The sequence below is a fragment of the Dendrobium catenatum genome, unplaced genomic scaffold (assembly GCF_001605985.2).
Source record: "Dendrobium catenatum unplaced genomic scaffold, ASM160598v2 original_scaffold_96786, whole genome shotgun sequence".
NCBI classification, from domain to species: Eukaryota; Viridiplantae; Streptophyta; class Magnoliopsida; order Asparagales; family Orchidaceae; genus Dendrobium; species Dendrobium catenatum.
In genome coordinates this window covers 704,290-720,913 of record NW_021415225.1, presented here as the reverse complement: position 1 = coordinate 720,913, position 16,624 = coordinate 704,290, and the positions used below count along the sequence as shown (strand labels likewise).

The window sequence follows — 16,624 nt, the reverse complement described above, 5'->3', positions numbered from 1 at the left end:
TATCTCCATAAATAGGATTAAAAGATTGGTGAATGAATTGGAGTACTTAATACTCTGAATTCTACTAATTTTGATACTTGTATAGGTTGTGTTATTGGTAAGCAAACTAACAAGTCAGAGAAAGGATTCAAGAGGAGTATAAACATATTAGAGATCATACATACATATATTTATTGTTTGGATATAAATTTTCATGATCCAAGATATTTTATCATCTTAATTGATGATCCCGTGAGTATATATATATATATATGCTTCAAAATAAAAATGTAGCACTAAGTGCCTTTAGGATTTTTAAGGCATAAGTAGAGAAATAATGTGAAAACAAATTTAAATTATAAGATTAGATAGAGGTGATAAATATTATCAAAGATATGCTGAGGATGGACAAATGCTTGGCCTATTTGCAAAGTTCCTTCAAGAAAATGAGATTGTTGCCCAGTATATTTTACCCGGCTCACCTGATTAAAGTGGTGTAGCTTAGAGAAAGAATAAATCATTGATGGACATAGTTAGGAGCATGATTAGTAGTTCTAAAATACCTAAATTCTTGTGGACTAAATCTCTCAAGATAAATGTGTATATATTAAATATTGTTCCAATTAAGGTTGTTCCTAAAACTCCTTTTGAGTAGTGGACAAGTTGGAAATCAAGTTTAAGACATGTATATATATGGGGATATCCATGTAAAGTGAAAATTTTTAATCCACAAGAGAAAATGTTAGACCTAAGGAATATTAGTGGATATGCCATTAGATATGCCAAAAATTCTAAGGGTTATAGATTTTATTGCCCATCTAATAACACTAGAATATTGGAATAAAAAAAGTAAAATTTCTTGAGAATGATTTGATTAGTGGAAGTAATTAATTACAAAGCTTAGTTTCTGAAAACGAACATATAGTTACACAAAATTTTATTTCAAGTGACAGGTTGATTATTACCCATAACACTTCTAAAGTCCAATTGGGTATTATACAAATATTAATAGAGATTCTACAAGTTGCTTATAAAGCAATAGATATATTAAACAACCAACTCCACAAGAGGAAGTTGTTACAACATTAAGAAGATATACTAGAGATAGAAAATCATCAATTCCTAGGTACTATATAATATATATTCAAGAGTCAGACTATAATATTAGAGCTAAAAATGATCCTGAAATATTTTCACAAGCCATGAGTTTTAAATAATCTAATTTAAGGTAAGATGCCATGAGATGAATTCAATGGCACATAATGAAGTCTGGGATCTTGTTATGTTGCCTAATAATGTAAAATTCATAGGGTGTAAATGGGTCTTTAAGACAAAAAGAGACTCATTAGACAACATAGAAAGATATAAAGCAAGACTTGTTTCTAAAGGATTCACTCAACAAGGAGTTGATTATAAAGAGACTTTTTCTTTTGTATCTAAAAAAAAATCCTTTAGAATTATCATGGGACATGTTGGGCATTTTGATTTAGAGCCATAATAAATGGATGTGAAAACTGCATTTCTAAATGGAACATTAGAGGAAGAGGTTTACATGAAACAACTAGAAAAGGATTTTTCTCTAGTGAAGGTGAACATTTAGTGTATAAGCTTAAGAAGTCTATATATGGATTGAAACAAGCCTCTCTTCAATGGTATTTAAATTTTCATGATGTAATATCTTCATTTGGTTTATTTGAAAATATCATGAATCAATGTATGTACCAGAAGATTAGTAAAAGCAATTTTTTTCTAATTATATATGTAGATGATATTTTACTTGCAACTAATGATAAAGCCTTATTACGTGAGGTGAAACAAAAGGATTTGGGTGATTCCTCTTATATTAATGGCATTAAAATGCAAAGAGATAGACTTCAAAGTGTTTTAAGTTTATCTCAGGAGACCTATATCAATAAAATTTTGGAGAGCTTTAACATGAAAGATTGTTCACCAAACGTAGCTCCCATTGTTAAAAGAGATAGATTCAATTTGAGTCAATGACCAAAAAATGATTTTGAAAGGGATAAGATGAGAAATATTTCATATACTTCAATTATTAGTAGCCTAATGTATGCGCAGGTTTGCACAAGACCTGACATAGCATTTGTGGTAGGGATGTTAAGGAGATATCAGAGTACGTAATCCAGACATATATCACTAGAGAACTGCAAAGAAAGTGTTAAAGTATCTCCAATGTATAAAATATTACATACTTATGCATAGATAGTTTGATAGTTTGAAATTGACTGGCTATTCAGGTTCTGACTTTGTTTGATGTGTTGATTCTCTAAAATCAACTTCTGGGTATATATTTATGTTTGTTGGTGGAGCTGCATCTTGGAGGAGTGTCAAGCAGACTTTGACTGCTACTTCCACTATAGAGGTCGAGTTTGTGTCTTATTTTGAGGCCACATTGCAAGGCGTGTGATTGAAGAGTTTTATTTTTGGGCTTAGACTTATAGATTCAATATCTAGGCCATTTAAGATATATTGTGATAATTTAGCTACATTGTTTTTTACTAATAACAACAAAAACAGTAGTTGAAACAATCATATTGACATTAAGTACTTAGTCATAAAATAAAATGTTAAGGAGAATATAGTGGTTATTAAACACATAAACACTGAATTGATGATAGAGGATCCTTTAACTAAAAGCATACCACCACAAAAATTTAAGGATCATGTGGATCATATGAGTCTTGGTTACTTTAGTTAATTTCATTGTAAAATGAATATAGTTATGACGTTTTTCATGTTTTAGTTATTTATGTGTGCACATTTATATAATGATAAATATCTTTAAGTTGGAACTATAATAAACATAAGGTTTATTCAATAAGTTAAATAAATAAATATATAGGAGACAATCATCTGGATGCAATAATACTTGCACTTAGAGAACCTATCACCATGACTCATGATTTTTATTTCTTATTTTATTTGTGATGAAATATTTGGACCAAGTGGAAGATTGTTAAAATAATCATCATTAATGGTCCAAATTTCTTGACTGTTTTTAGTTTAACTCAACATTCAAAATGATAGTTACTCAGTTTTAATTTCAAAAATTAAAACTAACCGTTTCTTAATTTTAAATTCAACTTTTGAAGCTGAAATTTCATTTATTGCTATGATGAGTAGCAATTAATTCTAAATTTTTATATATTTTGGGACCCTAATCTTTTCTCTCTAATCACTTCTAAGAATAAACATACACCATCATTTTGGGAGAGAAGAAGTTTAGAAGATTTCAAAATTAGTGAAGAACACGATCAAATATCAATGGCCAGAGGTATGCATGTAAATATGTTTATAATTTAGTTTCCGTATTTTGTATAGTCAATTCTATATTTTATAAATTTATATCAAACCATAATGTTGCTAAGTTTAAGAAAATTTTATAGAATCAACATAAAGTTTTCTAATATATATATATATATCCCAATAATTTCCTCCAAACAAAATATGAATTCAAATATATTTTATATCAATTTTGAGGGTCCCAATTTTCAATATTAACTCTTGTCATCAACACCAATCCCGGTCTTCATCATCAACCACAAAATTGACATCCATCATCTCCAACATCATTGTCCACCACCACAAACAAAATCATTGGCGCCCACCATTGATTCTATTGTAAATTTATACCACCATTACAAATGCTAATACTTGTTGTTGCCACCATCATTGATGATCATAACCTCTACCAAAGTTAATTAATACATATCTTCTGGATTAATATATCCCTTTTAATAGGAAGAAGAACGAGTAGACTGCTAATTATCTCTCAATCACAAAGTTAACACCAAATGACCCGTATTACTTTTGAGCATAACAGAAGTTATCTATAATTAATGTCCACCAAATTAGAACAGTGCCACTCACAGTAGTAGAATATATAATCCATGGTTCTCAGCTTTTTAAAATTTTTGCGTAAAAAATTTCATGTATCATATTTAATGCTCCTAATAAAATAAATTATGATAAATATATAAATATATTAAATTAATTTAAAATTAAGTTCTCACTTCATATTAGACTTTTAAAATGGTATATATTCTTTAATTTTTATTTAAAATTATTTAAATTTTAACATTTTATTAATTATTATAATAAATCAATAGTAATTAGAAGTTAATTTAAATTTAACTAATTATTTTAGTAATAATATAATATAATATTGATACGACATAAAAAAATTATCTTGAGCGGGCACAAATATCGATGCAAAATCAAGTCGGAAACTTCCAAAATTAAAATTGGGACCATCTGAACTCCGATTTTAACAAACTTATAGTCGAATTGAACGTCTCGGAAATACGAACCCAACGACACCAAATTTGACTCAATCCGATCCCAAATGGGTCCAAATCAAGGGTCTGATGCGCTGTTGGAGGGTTTGAACCACAATTTGGTTTACCAAACGGTTTCCAAACATGACGTTCTTATAGTCGAATAGAGCGGCTCAACAAGACAAATCCAATGAGCTCAAGATCACTGAATTCTGACATCACTAAGACATTTAAATGTCCATCAAATGGTCCATGATCAAGGGATTCAACATCGACCGTCCATCCAACCACTCCCCATTTATCCTTGATCTCTCACATATTTACGGGTAATGCCACTCCAGAAATGTATAAATAGACCCCTCATTTCTCTTGAAAGGGGGACCAGAGCAAGAAGAGAAGAAGGAAGAAGAGAATGAAGAGAAGGAAGAAGCTTATGACAACGACTTGAGACCCTCACCTCCGCCGGACCACCGTCTGACGTCGTTGCTCCATCAGACCACCACTTGAGGCCCTCACCTCCGCAGAACCACTGCCTGACATCATTTCTCCGCCGGACCACCACTTGAGGCTCTCACCTCCGCCGAACTACCTCCTGACATCGTTGCTCCATCCGACCACCGCCTGACGTCGTTGCTTTTTCGTACCATCACTTAAGGCCTTGAGCTTCGTCAAACCACCACTTGAGACCCTCACCTCCGCCGGACCACCGCCTGACGTCATTGCTCCGCCGGACCACCACTTAAGGACCTGAGCTCCACCGGACCACCACTTGAGGCCCTCACCTCCGCCGGACAACCGCCTGACATCGTTGCTCCGCCATACCACGACTCGAGACCCTCACCACCACCAGACCACCACTTAAGGGTCTGAGCTCTGCCGAACCACCACTTGAGGGACTCAAGCTCCGCCAGACCACTGTCTGACGTCGTTGCTCTGCCGGACCACCGCCTAAGCCCCAAACTTCTACCGTACCACAACTTAAGGCTCGAACTTGTGTTGGACCATCACCTGAGGCCTGCACTTTTGCCAGACAACCACTTGATGCCCAGACTTCTGCCATACCACCAACTGAGGCCCAGACTTCCGCCGGATAACCACTTGATGCTCGAACTTCTGCTGGACCACCGCTTGAGGCCCGGACTTCTCATAGATGACCACGTGATGTTCGAACTTCTGCTATACCACCACATGAATCATGGACTTCTGCCATACCACCACGTGAAGCCGAAACTTATGTCGGACCACCGCTTGATGCCTGGAGTTCTACCGAAGTACCACCCTACTACTATGGTCTTTTAGACCCCAGTCTCCTACCAACTATGATCTTTTAGACTCCTATCTCAACTACGGGCCTTCTAACCTCCGTCACCTACTATGGTCATTCTGACCTCCATCACCAGACAACGGTCTTTCAGACCCCAGTCTCCTGTCAACTACGATCTTTCAGACTCCTGTCTCCTATCGACTACGGTCTCTCTGACATCTGTCGCCTACTATGATCATTCTGACCTCCATCACCAAACAATAGTCTTTCAGATCCTGGTCTCTAGTCAACTACGATCTTTCAGACTCCTGTCTCCTGTCGAATATGGTCCTTCTGACTTCTATCGCCTACTATGGTCATTCTGACCTCCATCATCAGACAACGATCTTTCAGACCCCGATCTTCTGCCAACTACGATCTTTCGGACTCCTGTCTCCTGCTAAGTACGGTCCTTCCGACCGCTGTCTCCTACTATGGTCATTCCGTCCTCCATCACCTGATAATGGTCTTTTAGACCCCGTTCTCCTGCAAACTATGGACTTTCGAATTCTTGTTTGCTGTCGACTACAGTCCTTCCAACCCCATCGCCTAATATGGTTGTTCCGACCTCCATCACAAGACAACAGTGTTTCGGACCCCAGTCTCCTGCCAACTACGATATTTCCGACATCTATATTATCAACATGTAATGCGCTCTATATGATGTACATTTGTACCATCAAGCCAAGGCCATCTCCCTAAGAAGGGCCTCATTTGTAATCGATTGCAAATACTAGTGGATTCTTTCAAACTTGGCCAGGCCTCGTGATTTTTCTTCATTTTCAGGAGTTTCCACGTAAAAACTCGATCTAGTGTCTCTTATGAACGGTATAACCTCTCTCTTATCTGATTGTGGGATGGATCTTCGTACAATGCTAAGACATTAAACTATATATTTCTCTACCACCGCGAATATTCCATTACACAACAAATATAATAATTAGACTTTTACAAATTAATTGGATGAATATGTCACCATTTTCATATAATTTAGAATTTTTAAACATTTTCAAAATGAAAAGAAAAAAAATCTAAATCAAGCTTCTATATTATTTGAACATTTAAAATAACAAAAAAGGAACAGAACTATTGAAAATAAAATAAATAAATAAATAAAACATGATTACATATATATAATTATTGAATTCTTAAAATTGTATAACATTATACAATTTTAGGCTCACGGTCTTTAACTCGCTACCTTCATTACCTAGCTCGGCATTCCTCCTGTCATGCATAGAACAGATATTCAACAAACGTTGATAATTAACAAAAAACCATAATTAATAGCTAATTATTCCTACAAAAACCACCTTGGATTCAATAAAGCTGATACGGCATCCTATTACCAGACATCCGATCCAAGCTTACTCAAGCTCAGGGTCATTACTTCCTTGCCTCCACTGTCACTTTAAGCCCATTCCTCATGTAAAGCGTCGTTGTCATCCTCGGCACCACCTTCTGTCCTTCCTCTACCTTAACCTTATACCTATACAGCATTGCCGCCGCTACCATCTTCATCTGCATGTACGCAAACTTCTTCCCCACGCACAGCCTTGGCCCCGCGTTGAAGACCGTGTACTTAAACGGATTCTCCCCCGTAAAAACTCCCTCCTTTATCCACCTCTCCGGCCTGAACTCCATACAATCCTTCCCCCATATCCCTTCCATTCTCCCCATGGAGTATATCAAGTATATAATCCTTCCCCCTTTCCTTACCCTCGTCCCGTCAGGCAGCACGTCGTCCTCCATGGCCTCCTTGAAGTCCAACGGTACCGACGGGTACAGCCTCAGCGACTCCGTCAGCGCTGCCTGTAGATATTCCATCTTCTTCACCTCATCCACAGTAAACACCACGTCGTCATAGCCATCAGCAGCTGAATCGACCTCTCTTTTCTTTACTATCTCTGATATCTCGGCGAGAATTCGACGCTCCACGCGCGGGTGCTTATGAAGTAACCAAAAGAACCACGCAAGCGCTACCGAGCTTGTGTCTCTCCCCGCCAGTATGAAGCTGATAATAAAGTCCTTTAGAAACTTGTCGGAAAGTCGTCGCTCGCCACTCATTAGCCTTGACAGCAGGTCCGACTGCTCATTCAAGCTTAGATCTGCCCTGCGATCCCTCACCGTCTTCTCCGCAAACTCATGAACCGCACGGATGGCAAACCTGAGCCGCCTCTCTGTTCCAACGTCCAACAACTTCATTGTCTTCCAAACAACCGGCGGCACAAGGAACCGAAAAAGGGTAAACTGCGTGGCCTCTTCGAACGCCCTCGCGAACGGAACTTCAGGGAGGTCGGCCGCGAGGCAACCAGGGTCAATCCCGAACGCCGCGGTGCATATATTATCAAATGTCAACCGCAGAAACACGTCTTGGAGATCGACGATGGCGGAGCTTCCAGCGAGCCGGCGGAGGAGTGGGAGTAGCTTTTGGCGCACAAGTTCACGAATGGTATCGGCGGAGTATTCGACGTAGCGCGAGGAGTGCATCTCGGCGGTCGCGGCTCTGCGCTGGTCTCGCCACGCGGCGTCATCGGCGTTGAAAATGCCATCGCCTAGGAAATCCACGAAGCGCTCTCGGTAGTAGCGGCCTTTAGGAAAGTTCGAAAAGTTTGTCTTGAGAATATACTCAACGTTGGACGGGTCGGCGGTGACGACACCGTATAAACGGCCGAACCAGACACCACGGTAGGGGAAGGTACCGCCTGCACGAGCGGCGGATTCGGTGGCCCAGTCATAAACACGGTGGATGTGGATTACGAAAGACGGCAAGTTGCCGAGGACTGGCCAAATCATGGGGCCCTTGGCGGTCACCCACTGCACGGCAGCGCTTGAGAGAAAGAGGAGGAGCAAGCCGACGCCGACGTCGGCAAGCTGGAGATGAAAGAGGAGAGAGGAGATCAGCGCCGCCAGTGCCATGCGTAGATTGGAATTGGAGTAGAGAGTTGGTGGCTTCAAAGTTTACCATTTGAGCTGGTCTTTTATATATAGTCAAATAATACTCAAATTCAGTGTAGGAGAAACAAAAGAGGCAATTACGAATGAGCTACTACCTTGACTTCATAATTAATTTGGGAGATAATCTTAATGAGCTGAACAACTGGAAGCTAGGTGGCGAGTGAAGTAATGGAGTTTAATGATTAGATATCCAGCACTGTTAAACTGTTACATGAAAAGCTGGGGAGGCCAGAGAAGAGGTGATGGGTGAGATGTAGCTTTCATTTTGTTGGAAATTATTTTAGTAACAATAAATTGCGGGTTCAGGGAGACAAGCCAGTTTGGCCATCAAACTCCTCTGGGACATGTTGGACGGGGCGTAGTAGCTTTATCTTAACCTTGCCGACGATGAACGAGTACTTCTATGGTCACGTGGAAGGTTTCGTTTCGATATATGTGCCAATGGTCGTTTTTTATGACTAAGGTGGTTGTGACGGTAATTGTGTCTATAAGATAAATAGTTTATTTACCATACTCTTCGTTACTACTTATTAATTATTATTGTGAGGCTCTCAAATAAAAAAACAATTCAATCTTTTAGGCTTATTCAAATAATATTAAATATTTTAAATATATTATATGACTATTGTAAAAATGCATTATTTGGATGAGTATAAAATAAAAAAAAAGAAGATTATTATTTATTATTTTTATTGAAATAAAATGAATGCAATATAAAATTAAAAAAAAAAAGTTGATGGACGACAATGACAATGGTGGCTGATAATAGTAGTTCACAATGCCTTACAAATGTAGTTGGCGGTAGTGGGGCCCTAGAGATGACGGTAAGCAGTTGTGGTGGCGATCAGCGGCGACGAGATAGCAATGGGCGATAGTGTAAGTGGTGACAAACGACAATAATGATGATAATTTTATACTATATTTATTTTATTTCAAACCAAATATTAATAATCTCCAAAATCTTATATTTAAAAAACTTCAAGCCAAACGTTTACATGCTCAAAACACCGAAATTTTACACCCATTTTCTAAATAGCTCCCCATTTTTTTTTCAATAAATCACAAACAGCCCCTTAATGGTGTAAATTCATCATTTTTATGAACTTCTTTTGCTCTTCAAGGTCATTATGGGTTAACAAGTTTCATACTTCATGAATTAAATTTGCTTTATTATTCAATTGCAAATTGTGATTTTTAATCCAATAGCTATCCTAATTTTTATACTCCTGATTTCTTAGCACCCAGTTCTGATGCAGCGATTAAAAAAAAAAAAAAATTTTTTTTTTAACAAAGGCTTAATAATTGGTTGTTAAATCCATTTAATATGCTAGCTAGTTATGGTTGGAGCCTTGGGGCTCGGTCATTGTTTTCAAGACATTTATGGCGCCACCGAAAGAAGCAAATTATTTGAAGATGGCGAAGATGTAAATTCATTGAATAGCAGCGAAAACTGGAGGGAAATCTTCCGTGTCCACTATTAATTGGGCGTGCGTTTGAAAATCTATTTCTCTCTCCTGTTGGTCAAGATTCATAGTACGACTACGACGTTGGAGAATGTATGTATGATGATTGATCACAATAATTACTATTATGAGCTAGAATATTTGTGATAGTAGAGAGAAATTTTTTTATCTTCTCGTTGCACAGATATTCAACACACAATTGAATAAATTAAAATACTAAAATTTTTACGTGAAAATCTCTAAAAAACAAAAAAGATATGCTTGAAGAACTTGAGGCTGATAAATCTAAAGTAGAAATTAGCACATGGTTGCATGGCGGGGAACTTTTGAAAGTAATAAACATGGGAATCAATTGTGAAAGTAGTAGATGTAACAACTACATTACGATATTATGGAGGCTTAAAAGCACGTTTTTGTGATTGAAACTACAAAATCAATAGAGAGAAGAAGACTGCAATGAAGAATATTATCAAACGTTTGTTTCGAAGTCACGGGGAAATTATTGGTTGATGAGAGTTAAGTTATTGAAATACTCAATTGCCTAAATTATTAAATAAAGTTTAACAAAAATATCAGTAGTCTCAATCACAATAACGTGCTTATAAGCCTCCATAATATCATCATAATGTGTATGTTACATCTACTACTTCCATATTTGATTCCCATATTTATTACTTTCAAAAGTTCCCCACCATGCAACCATGTGCTAATGTCTACTTTACATTTGTTAGCCTCAAATTCTTCAAGCATATCTCCTATTTGGTTATTTGGCTCTTCATAATTACAATGGTTTAGAAAATAGATTGGACTTCGTGTGATGGTCATCGAGCTGAAGTTTGGCGATATCAGTGGGTAGATGAAAGTCCAGAGATAGCTGGGGGTTAGGTATATAGAAGTCTACCGACCGTCCACGATAGGGGAAATAGCCAAAGACAGTCGGTGGCCGAGTAAAAGTCCGACTACAATCGGTGGTCAAGGAGGAGCGTGATGTCAAGAGAGATCAAATTAATTTCTCTTATTTCTTCCTCTTCTCCCCACTGTGAGAAATAAGGGGTATATTTATAATTTTTTGTGAGTGGCATAGCTAGTAAATATGGAAATGATCAAGGCCAACTTAAGAGTGTTATGATGGATGGTTACTCCAACCATTATTGATAATTTATTGAGCATTTAAGTGCCTTAAAGATGTTAGAATTCGATAAACTTGGGCTCGTTGGATTCTTCTCATCGAGCTGATTGATTAGACTATAAACATGTTATATTTGGATATCATTTGATCATCCAATTTTTGTTTTGAAGCTTAAATATACTTCGGGCCCTAAATTTGGATCCATTTGGATTTGGATTGGATTGATTTTGGTGTCTTTGAATTTGTCTTTTCAATACAATAAATTCGACTATAGGTTTGCTGAAATCGGAGTTAGAATGACTTCAAATTTAATTTCAGAAGTTTCCAATGAGAATTTGCGTTGAAGATAAAACAAACCAATGCACTGAATCCATTTGGCATTAAAACACATGCAGTAAATTACCCCGGCATATTTTCCCATGCAAAGCAGCAAATGGTGGAGCCTTCGCCACCTGTTAGCCATGCAAGCAAGAACCAATACGGGTAATCTTTAATTCGGGTGGTTTGGTTTTTTTTTTGAAAGGAGGCCGGAAACCTCGTCCAGGCTTCCATTGCAGGCTGCTCCCTATATGATGGAAGCTGCTTGAGGCCACTTACATTCGCTGAAAATTATTAGGTCCAGACACCGTATGTTTGGACATCCATTAAAAAATCTAGCATGTGGAGTACATTTTAGTTGTATTTTTTTGGGTGTTTTATTTGTGCTTTAACTGTATTTTTTTACTATGCTTTGACTGTATTTTACCTGCGCTTTACTTGCGTTTTAGTTATGCTTTTGATGCTCTTGGCTTAAAGTTCTTCGAACACATTAAACATATTGAATATCTGCGTGTCTACTTCACATGTTAACATTTTATTGACCTTCAAACCTATCTCTACGTCAGATATTCGGACCTGATAATTTTCCTATCTCTACATCCACCACCCCTGGCTCGCGAAGCTTTGCCTCTCTCCAAATTTTATGCCCTTTTAGAGCCCATAGGTCGCTATAAAAGGCTAGATATTGGCATTTAATTATCTTAGACTTTCTTGGGATATATTTTTACTGCATTCTAAAATAGTTTTCTAGTAAAAACTTTTAAGGTAAAAATTTTTTTGCTTAAAATTTTTTTTTGAAAACAATAAAAAAGTTATCCCATGAAATCCTTAGAGAGCCGTTAGGATAGGAAATATCATATACTCGCGAGGGCATGACGCCGCCAACTGCCACCGCCGGAGTCAATCCAGTGAACGGAAAGCTTCCCTTCGGCAAGACTCACTACATGGCCTCCAGGCCTCATCCTCCGCCACCTTCGCACGCTTCCCTGCTCTGCGGTGTCCCGCGGGCCGCAGCGTCTGTCTGCTATGTTGACCAAGAGAGATAATGAAGCGGTGACCGTCAGATCTTGTTTATAAGATCCTACGGTACAGATTTCTTTAGAGAGAAGAAAATCCTATTCACCAACCAGCCAGTAGGCATTAGGAAGACGTTAGTGTTTCTCTTAGGATTATAATTCGACCTTTGATCTTTTAAACTCAAAATTTTAATCATATCTTTATCCATTTAAAAATGTCTAATCATCACTAAGGGTAAATAGAAGAGACTCTTTGGAATAGAACTTAGGAACTTTTTCTGTGCACCAAATCAAGAAGTAAATAATACACCGTCCTTAATCGAGAGTTTTCTTAGATCGAGGTCTAAGATGTAATTAACTACGGGGGCTTGCGCCCGTAGGAAACCGATCCCCACAATCAAATAAACCCCATTCGAGCTGATGTATCGAATGGCGGAAATCTCGTGAACTTTTGGGTTATGTATATTATTATCCATCGAGGTTGGTAGGTGAAAGCCGCTATCCTCCATGGCTAATCGTATACATAACTCCATCTGCTCTTCCATTGGCCTGCTTGTGTCGGGTGTAAAGGTCTACGACCATTTTGTCCTACGGGATAGTGTGATCGTGCTCTTTGCATTCGAACCACACGAGCGGAATCCTTTCGGAGACCCACACCTACGAATACTCTCAATTAAAATAATGATATAAATTTTATTTTGAATTTTCAAGGAGTGATATTAAATGAGTGAAGTTAAAATTTCAACTTGATTTGGACTAAATTTGAGCATTTATTTGAACATAACAATAGTAATCATTGTTGATTTTGATTTTTCCAAAGAGAATAAGTCTTTAAATATCCTACAAAGGGAAGTACTTGTAGTTAATTGCATCGTATGAATCTTGAGTTTCCTACGAATACTCTCATTTAAAATAATGATATAAATTTTATTTTGATTTTTCAAAGAGTGATGTTAAATGAGTGAAGTTAAAATTTCAACTAGATTTGGACTAAATTTGAGTACTTATTTTGGAAGTAAGAAGATGAAAGTTAGGATGTGTTTTGGGATTTTGAAACACTTCAGAGACACCTCTATCTATCATATGTGTTGGAATTTAAATTTTAGTTTTTGAGAGAAAAATTACTTTGAGTTATCATTTTCTTAGAAAGTTAGGATTACATTTCCAAAGTTGGGGTCTTATGATTTTAGGTCCACTTCAGATCCTAAGTCTATTTTGGCGCCAAACAGTTGTGACTCGAACCTAGCTAATGAGACTTGCAAATATGGACTTATCCTGTCTTGGATTAAGGGGTCAGCTAACTACCTAGGCACTTTAAATCCATGTATCTATTCTTTTATGAAAGATGGGTAGGGGCGTTGTTTAAGTTTTTGAGAAATTGGAGCTGACGTCCAAAGGTCCTAATTGACCTATTTACTTATGTAGGATAATTATGCTTAAAATATAATTAAATTTTTTTTTTTAATTAGTTTCTAATACAATGCATGTCAATTGACCTTGTATGTAAAAATTATATGAAGCAATTTTAAAACGGCTTAGAAAATAAATATTTTCTTTGGAGATTGCACAATGTCCCCTAGATAGAATGGTACCTTAATAGGCCATGTGGTTTACCATAAAATGCAAGTGAGGAGGTGCCTAATAAGGAAGAGAAGATTCAAAATATGTGCATGAGACCCTCGACGAGCTTGAGCTTACTTTTCAAAATTGATTATCTTTCTATGTTTGCCTTTTATTTTATTTTAATTAAAAATAAAAAAATAGTCCTTAAAGAGCCTAAATGCTTCTAGGTTAAATTAAAAATGGCATGCAAGAGTAAGAAATCTAGAAAGATTATGAAACTTCTACTATGCAGAATTAAACATATCAATCAAATCAATAAATCAAATAAATGTAGAAAGTTCATGTAAAAAGTGCCACTTAATTATAACACAGGGCCTACATAAATTAAAAGTGGACATGTATCACTAATAACAACCCGGATTTTAGTCATAGGAATGGCATAAGTAATTTTAAGAATGGGTATTCTTGATATATTACTTTATTCAACTTCTTCCCTTTTGCGAGCTCCTTGGATTTGTCAGGTCCAAGTATCCAAATGGAAATTAAGAACTCCTCCCCAAAGGAGTGTTTCTTTCCTCTATGAATTTTTAAATCATCATAACTTGAATCCCCAAATGAAAGGAACTCTCCTCTAAGGGATGTTTCTCTTCTCGCTCTTTGGACTTTAATTTGGATGATTAATATCTCATCTTAAAATATAAAATTTTATAACTCAATAAATTAAAATACATGTCAAAATTTTAAAATAATCTAAGACAACCTGCATGATTATCGTAAGCAATTATAATAAAAAATTATCCCAGCAATTATATAATTCAATTTGCTCACATTTGAGCAAAAACACGCTTGACCATACTTTTAATTTCAAAAAGCAAACACCAACCTAGCTTGAAACTAGGATTGCTTGTCCTAACAAACCATCTAAAGTGTGTGTTTCAGGTTGTGTAGTTTAGATGTGTCATATATATGTTGGGTAGTTGTTGAAGATTTTTAGGGTTTTAATGTTTATTGTAGATCAAAAGGGATTTTTTAATTTGCGTTTAAGTGTTAATGTTTATTTAAAGAAAAATTTACAAGTGTTTAGTGATTACTACCTTGGTTTATATCAGGGTCGTAAAATTTATTTCACTTTCCTTATGACTAAGTTAATAGGCTCATTGACCCGTGTTACCTAGTAATAATCAATATTAATTATTAATTGATTTAAATTAAGGGCTAATCATTTTTAATTAAATGGTTGGTTGTTGATTTGAATCATTAAGTTAATTATATTTGTCATCAACTGGTTCGTGGCATTATCATAGTGGGCTTAAGGAATCAAAAATCCTGATGACATGTAGCCCCGTAGCTCAAGATAGTCCATCATAAAAACCAGGTTGATGTAGTTGAATTAAAGATTTAATTTTGATTTAAAAATTAATGATCAGTTAATTTTATAGTTTTGCACTCAATTGAATTCATTTGTGGCGTTGTCATCATGGGCTCGAAGAATTAGGCCTTCCTAGGACACTTATCCCCGCAACTCAAGATAGTACATCCTAAAAACTTCATCAATGGAGTGCTTATTATGTATTAAGGGGTTGGTTATCTGATTTTAATGATTAAGTTGATGTTTGCTAGAATTTTAATCATTTGTTGGCTTTTTCAAATTTTATGAATTATTTTAATTCAATAAATAAAAGGTCCAATTTGGACTTTTAACTTAAATTGAATTATGATGTCTAAATGTTTTTCCTAAATACTATAACCTATGGTAAGTAAAAGGACTCTATGTTTGCTGGATTTAGATTTTTCTAGATTACGTTATGATTTTTCAAAATTTATGTGTGTTTTTGAACTAGAGTTAACCAAAGAGTTGACTTTTTAACTTTGACTGATTTATGAAGTATAATTTTTTTATTAAATATTAGACCCTTAAAGGAGTTCAATACATTTAAGTTTGCACAATCTAAAACTTTTTAGAATTAATTATGAAGTTTCAAATTTAGATATTTTTTGAATTAATTAATTGCTTAATTAAGAAGTTTTTGATGATTTTGCATCAAACCCACTCCAAACTTCTTGAAATCGCTCACAAAAAAAAATTGAGTGCAAAGCACCCGAACCTTGCAAGGGGTAAACCCCCCGCACCCCTCAACATGCACGATAAACTTGAGGTCCAAGGCAATTAAATAACCTGATTTATCAACACAATCAGATTCCCCCCCCCAAAAAAAAAACTTTTAAAAGCATAAACATAAAAGTTTATGTTATCCCAAACAAATCCTTAATGTATGCAATTTTTTACTATTGCTATTAAAGATAAATTGCAAACAATAAAACAAACATAGGGATTGTTTGGGACGATAATATTTTATAAAGTTGACTGTGAAGTTATTGTGGGGAAAACAACTTTTTTATTCTTGTTGCAAAAAATTAATTTTCCATCATAGAAATTTTTGAAATGCATTGACAAAGCAACAAGAAAGTAGTAGCCAAATAAAATTGTGTTTTTTGTCTAAAAAGCAAAGCAGCAAGAAAGCTATCCCAAACAAACCCATAATCTCCTTGTAAATGTTTTTTAATAACGAATTAATTAAGAGTTTTTTTATTAATTA

The 16,624-nt window shown here is 36.0% G+C and overlaps 1 protein-coding gene across 1 annotated transcript; it reads right to left on the bottom strand.

Annotated features, from left to right (window-relative positions):
* Window positions 1-6,672: 6,672 nt before the first annotated feature.
* On the bottom strand, window positions 6,673-8,706 carry LOC110108993 (cytochrome P450 86B1). The gene is made up of 2 exons (XM_020839874.2): window positions 6,894-8,706; window positions 6,673-6,807 (listed from the first exon to the last, which is right to left on the bottom strand). The coding sequence occupies exon 1, from the start codon at window positions 8,497-8,499 to the stop codon at window positions 6,967-6,969; it is 1,533 nt and encodes a 510-aa protein (XP_020695533.1). The 5' UTR covers window positions 8,500-8,706; the 3' UTR covers window positions 6,673-6,807; window positions 6,894-6,966.
* Window positions 8,707-16,624: the final 7,918 nt, after the last annotated feature.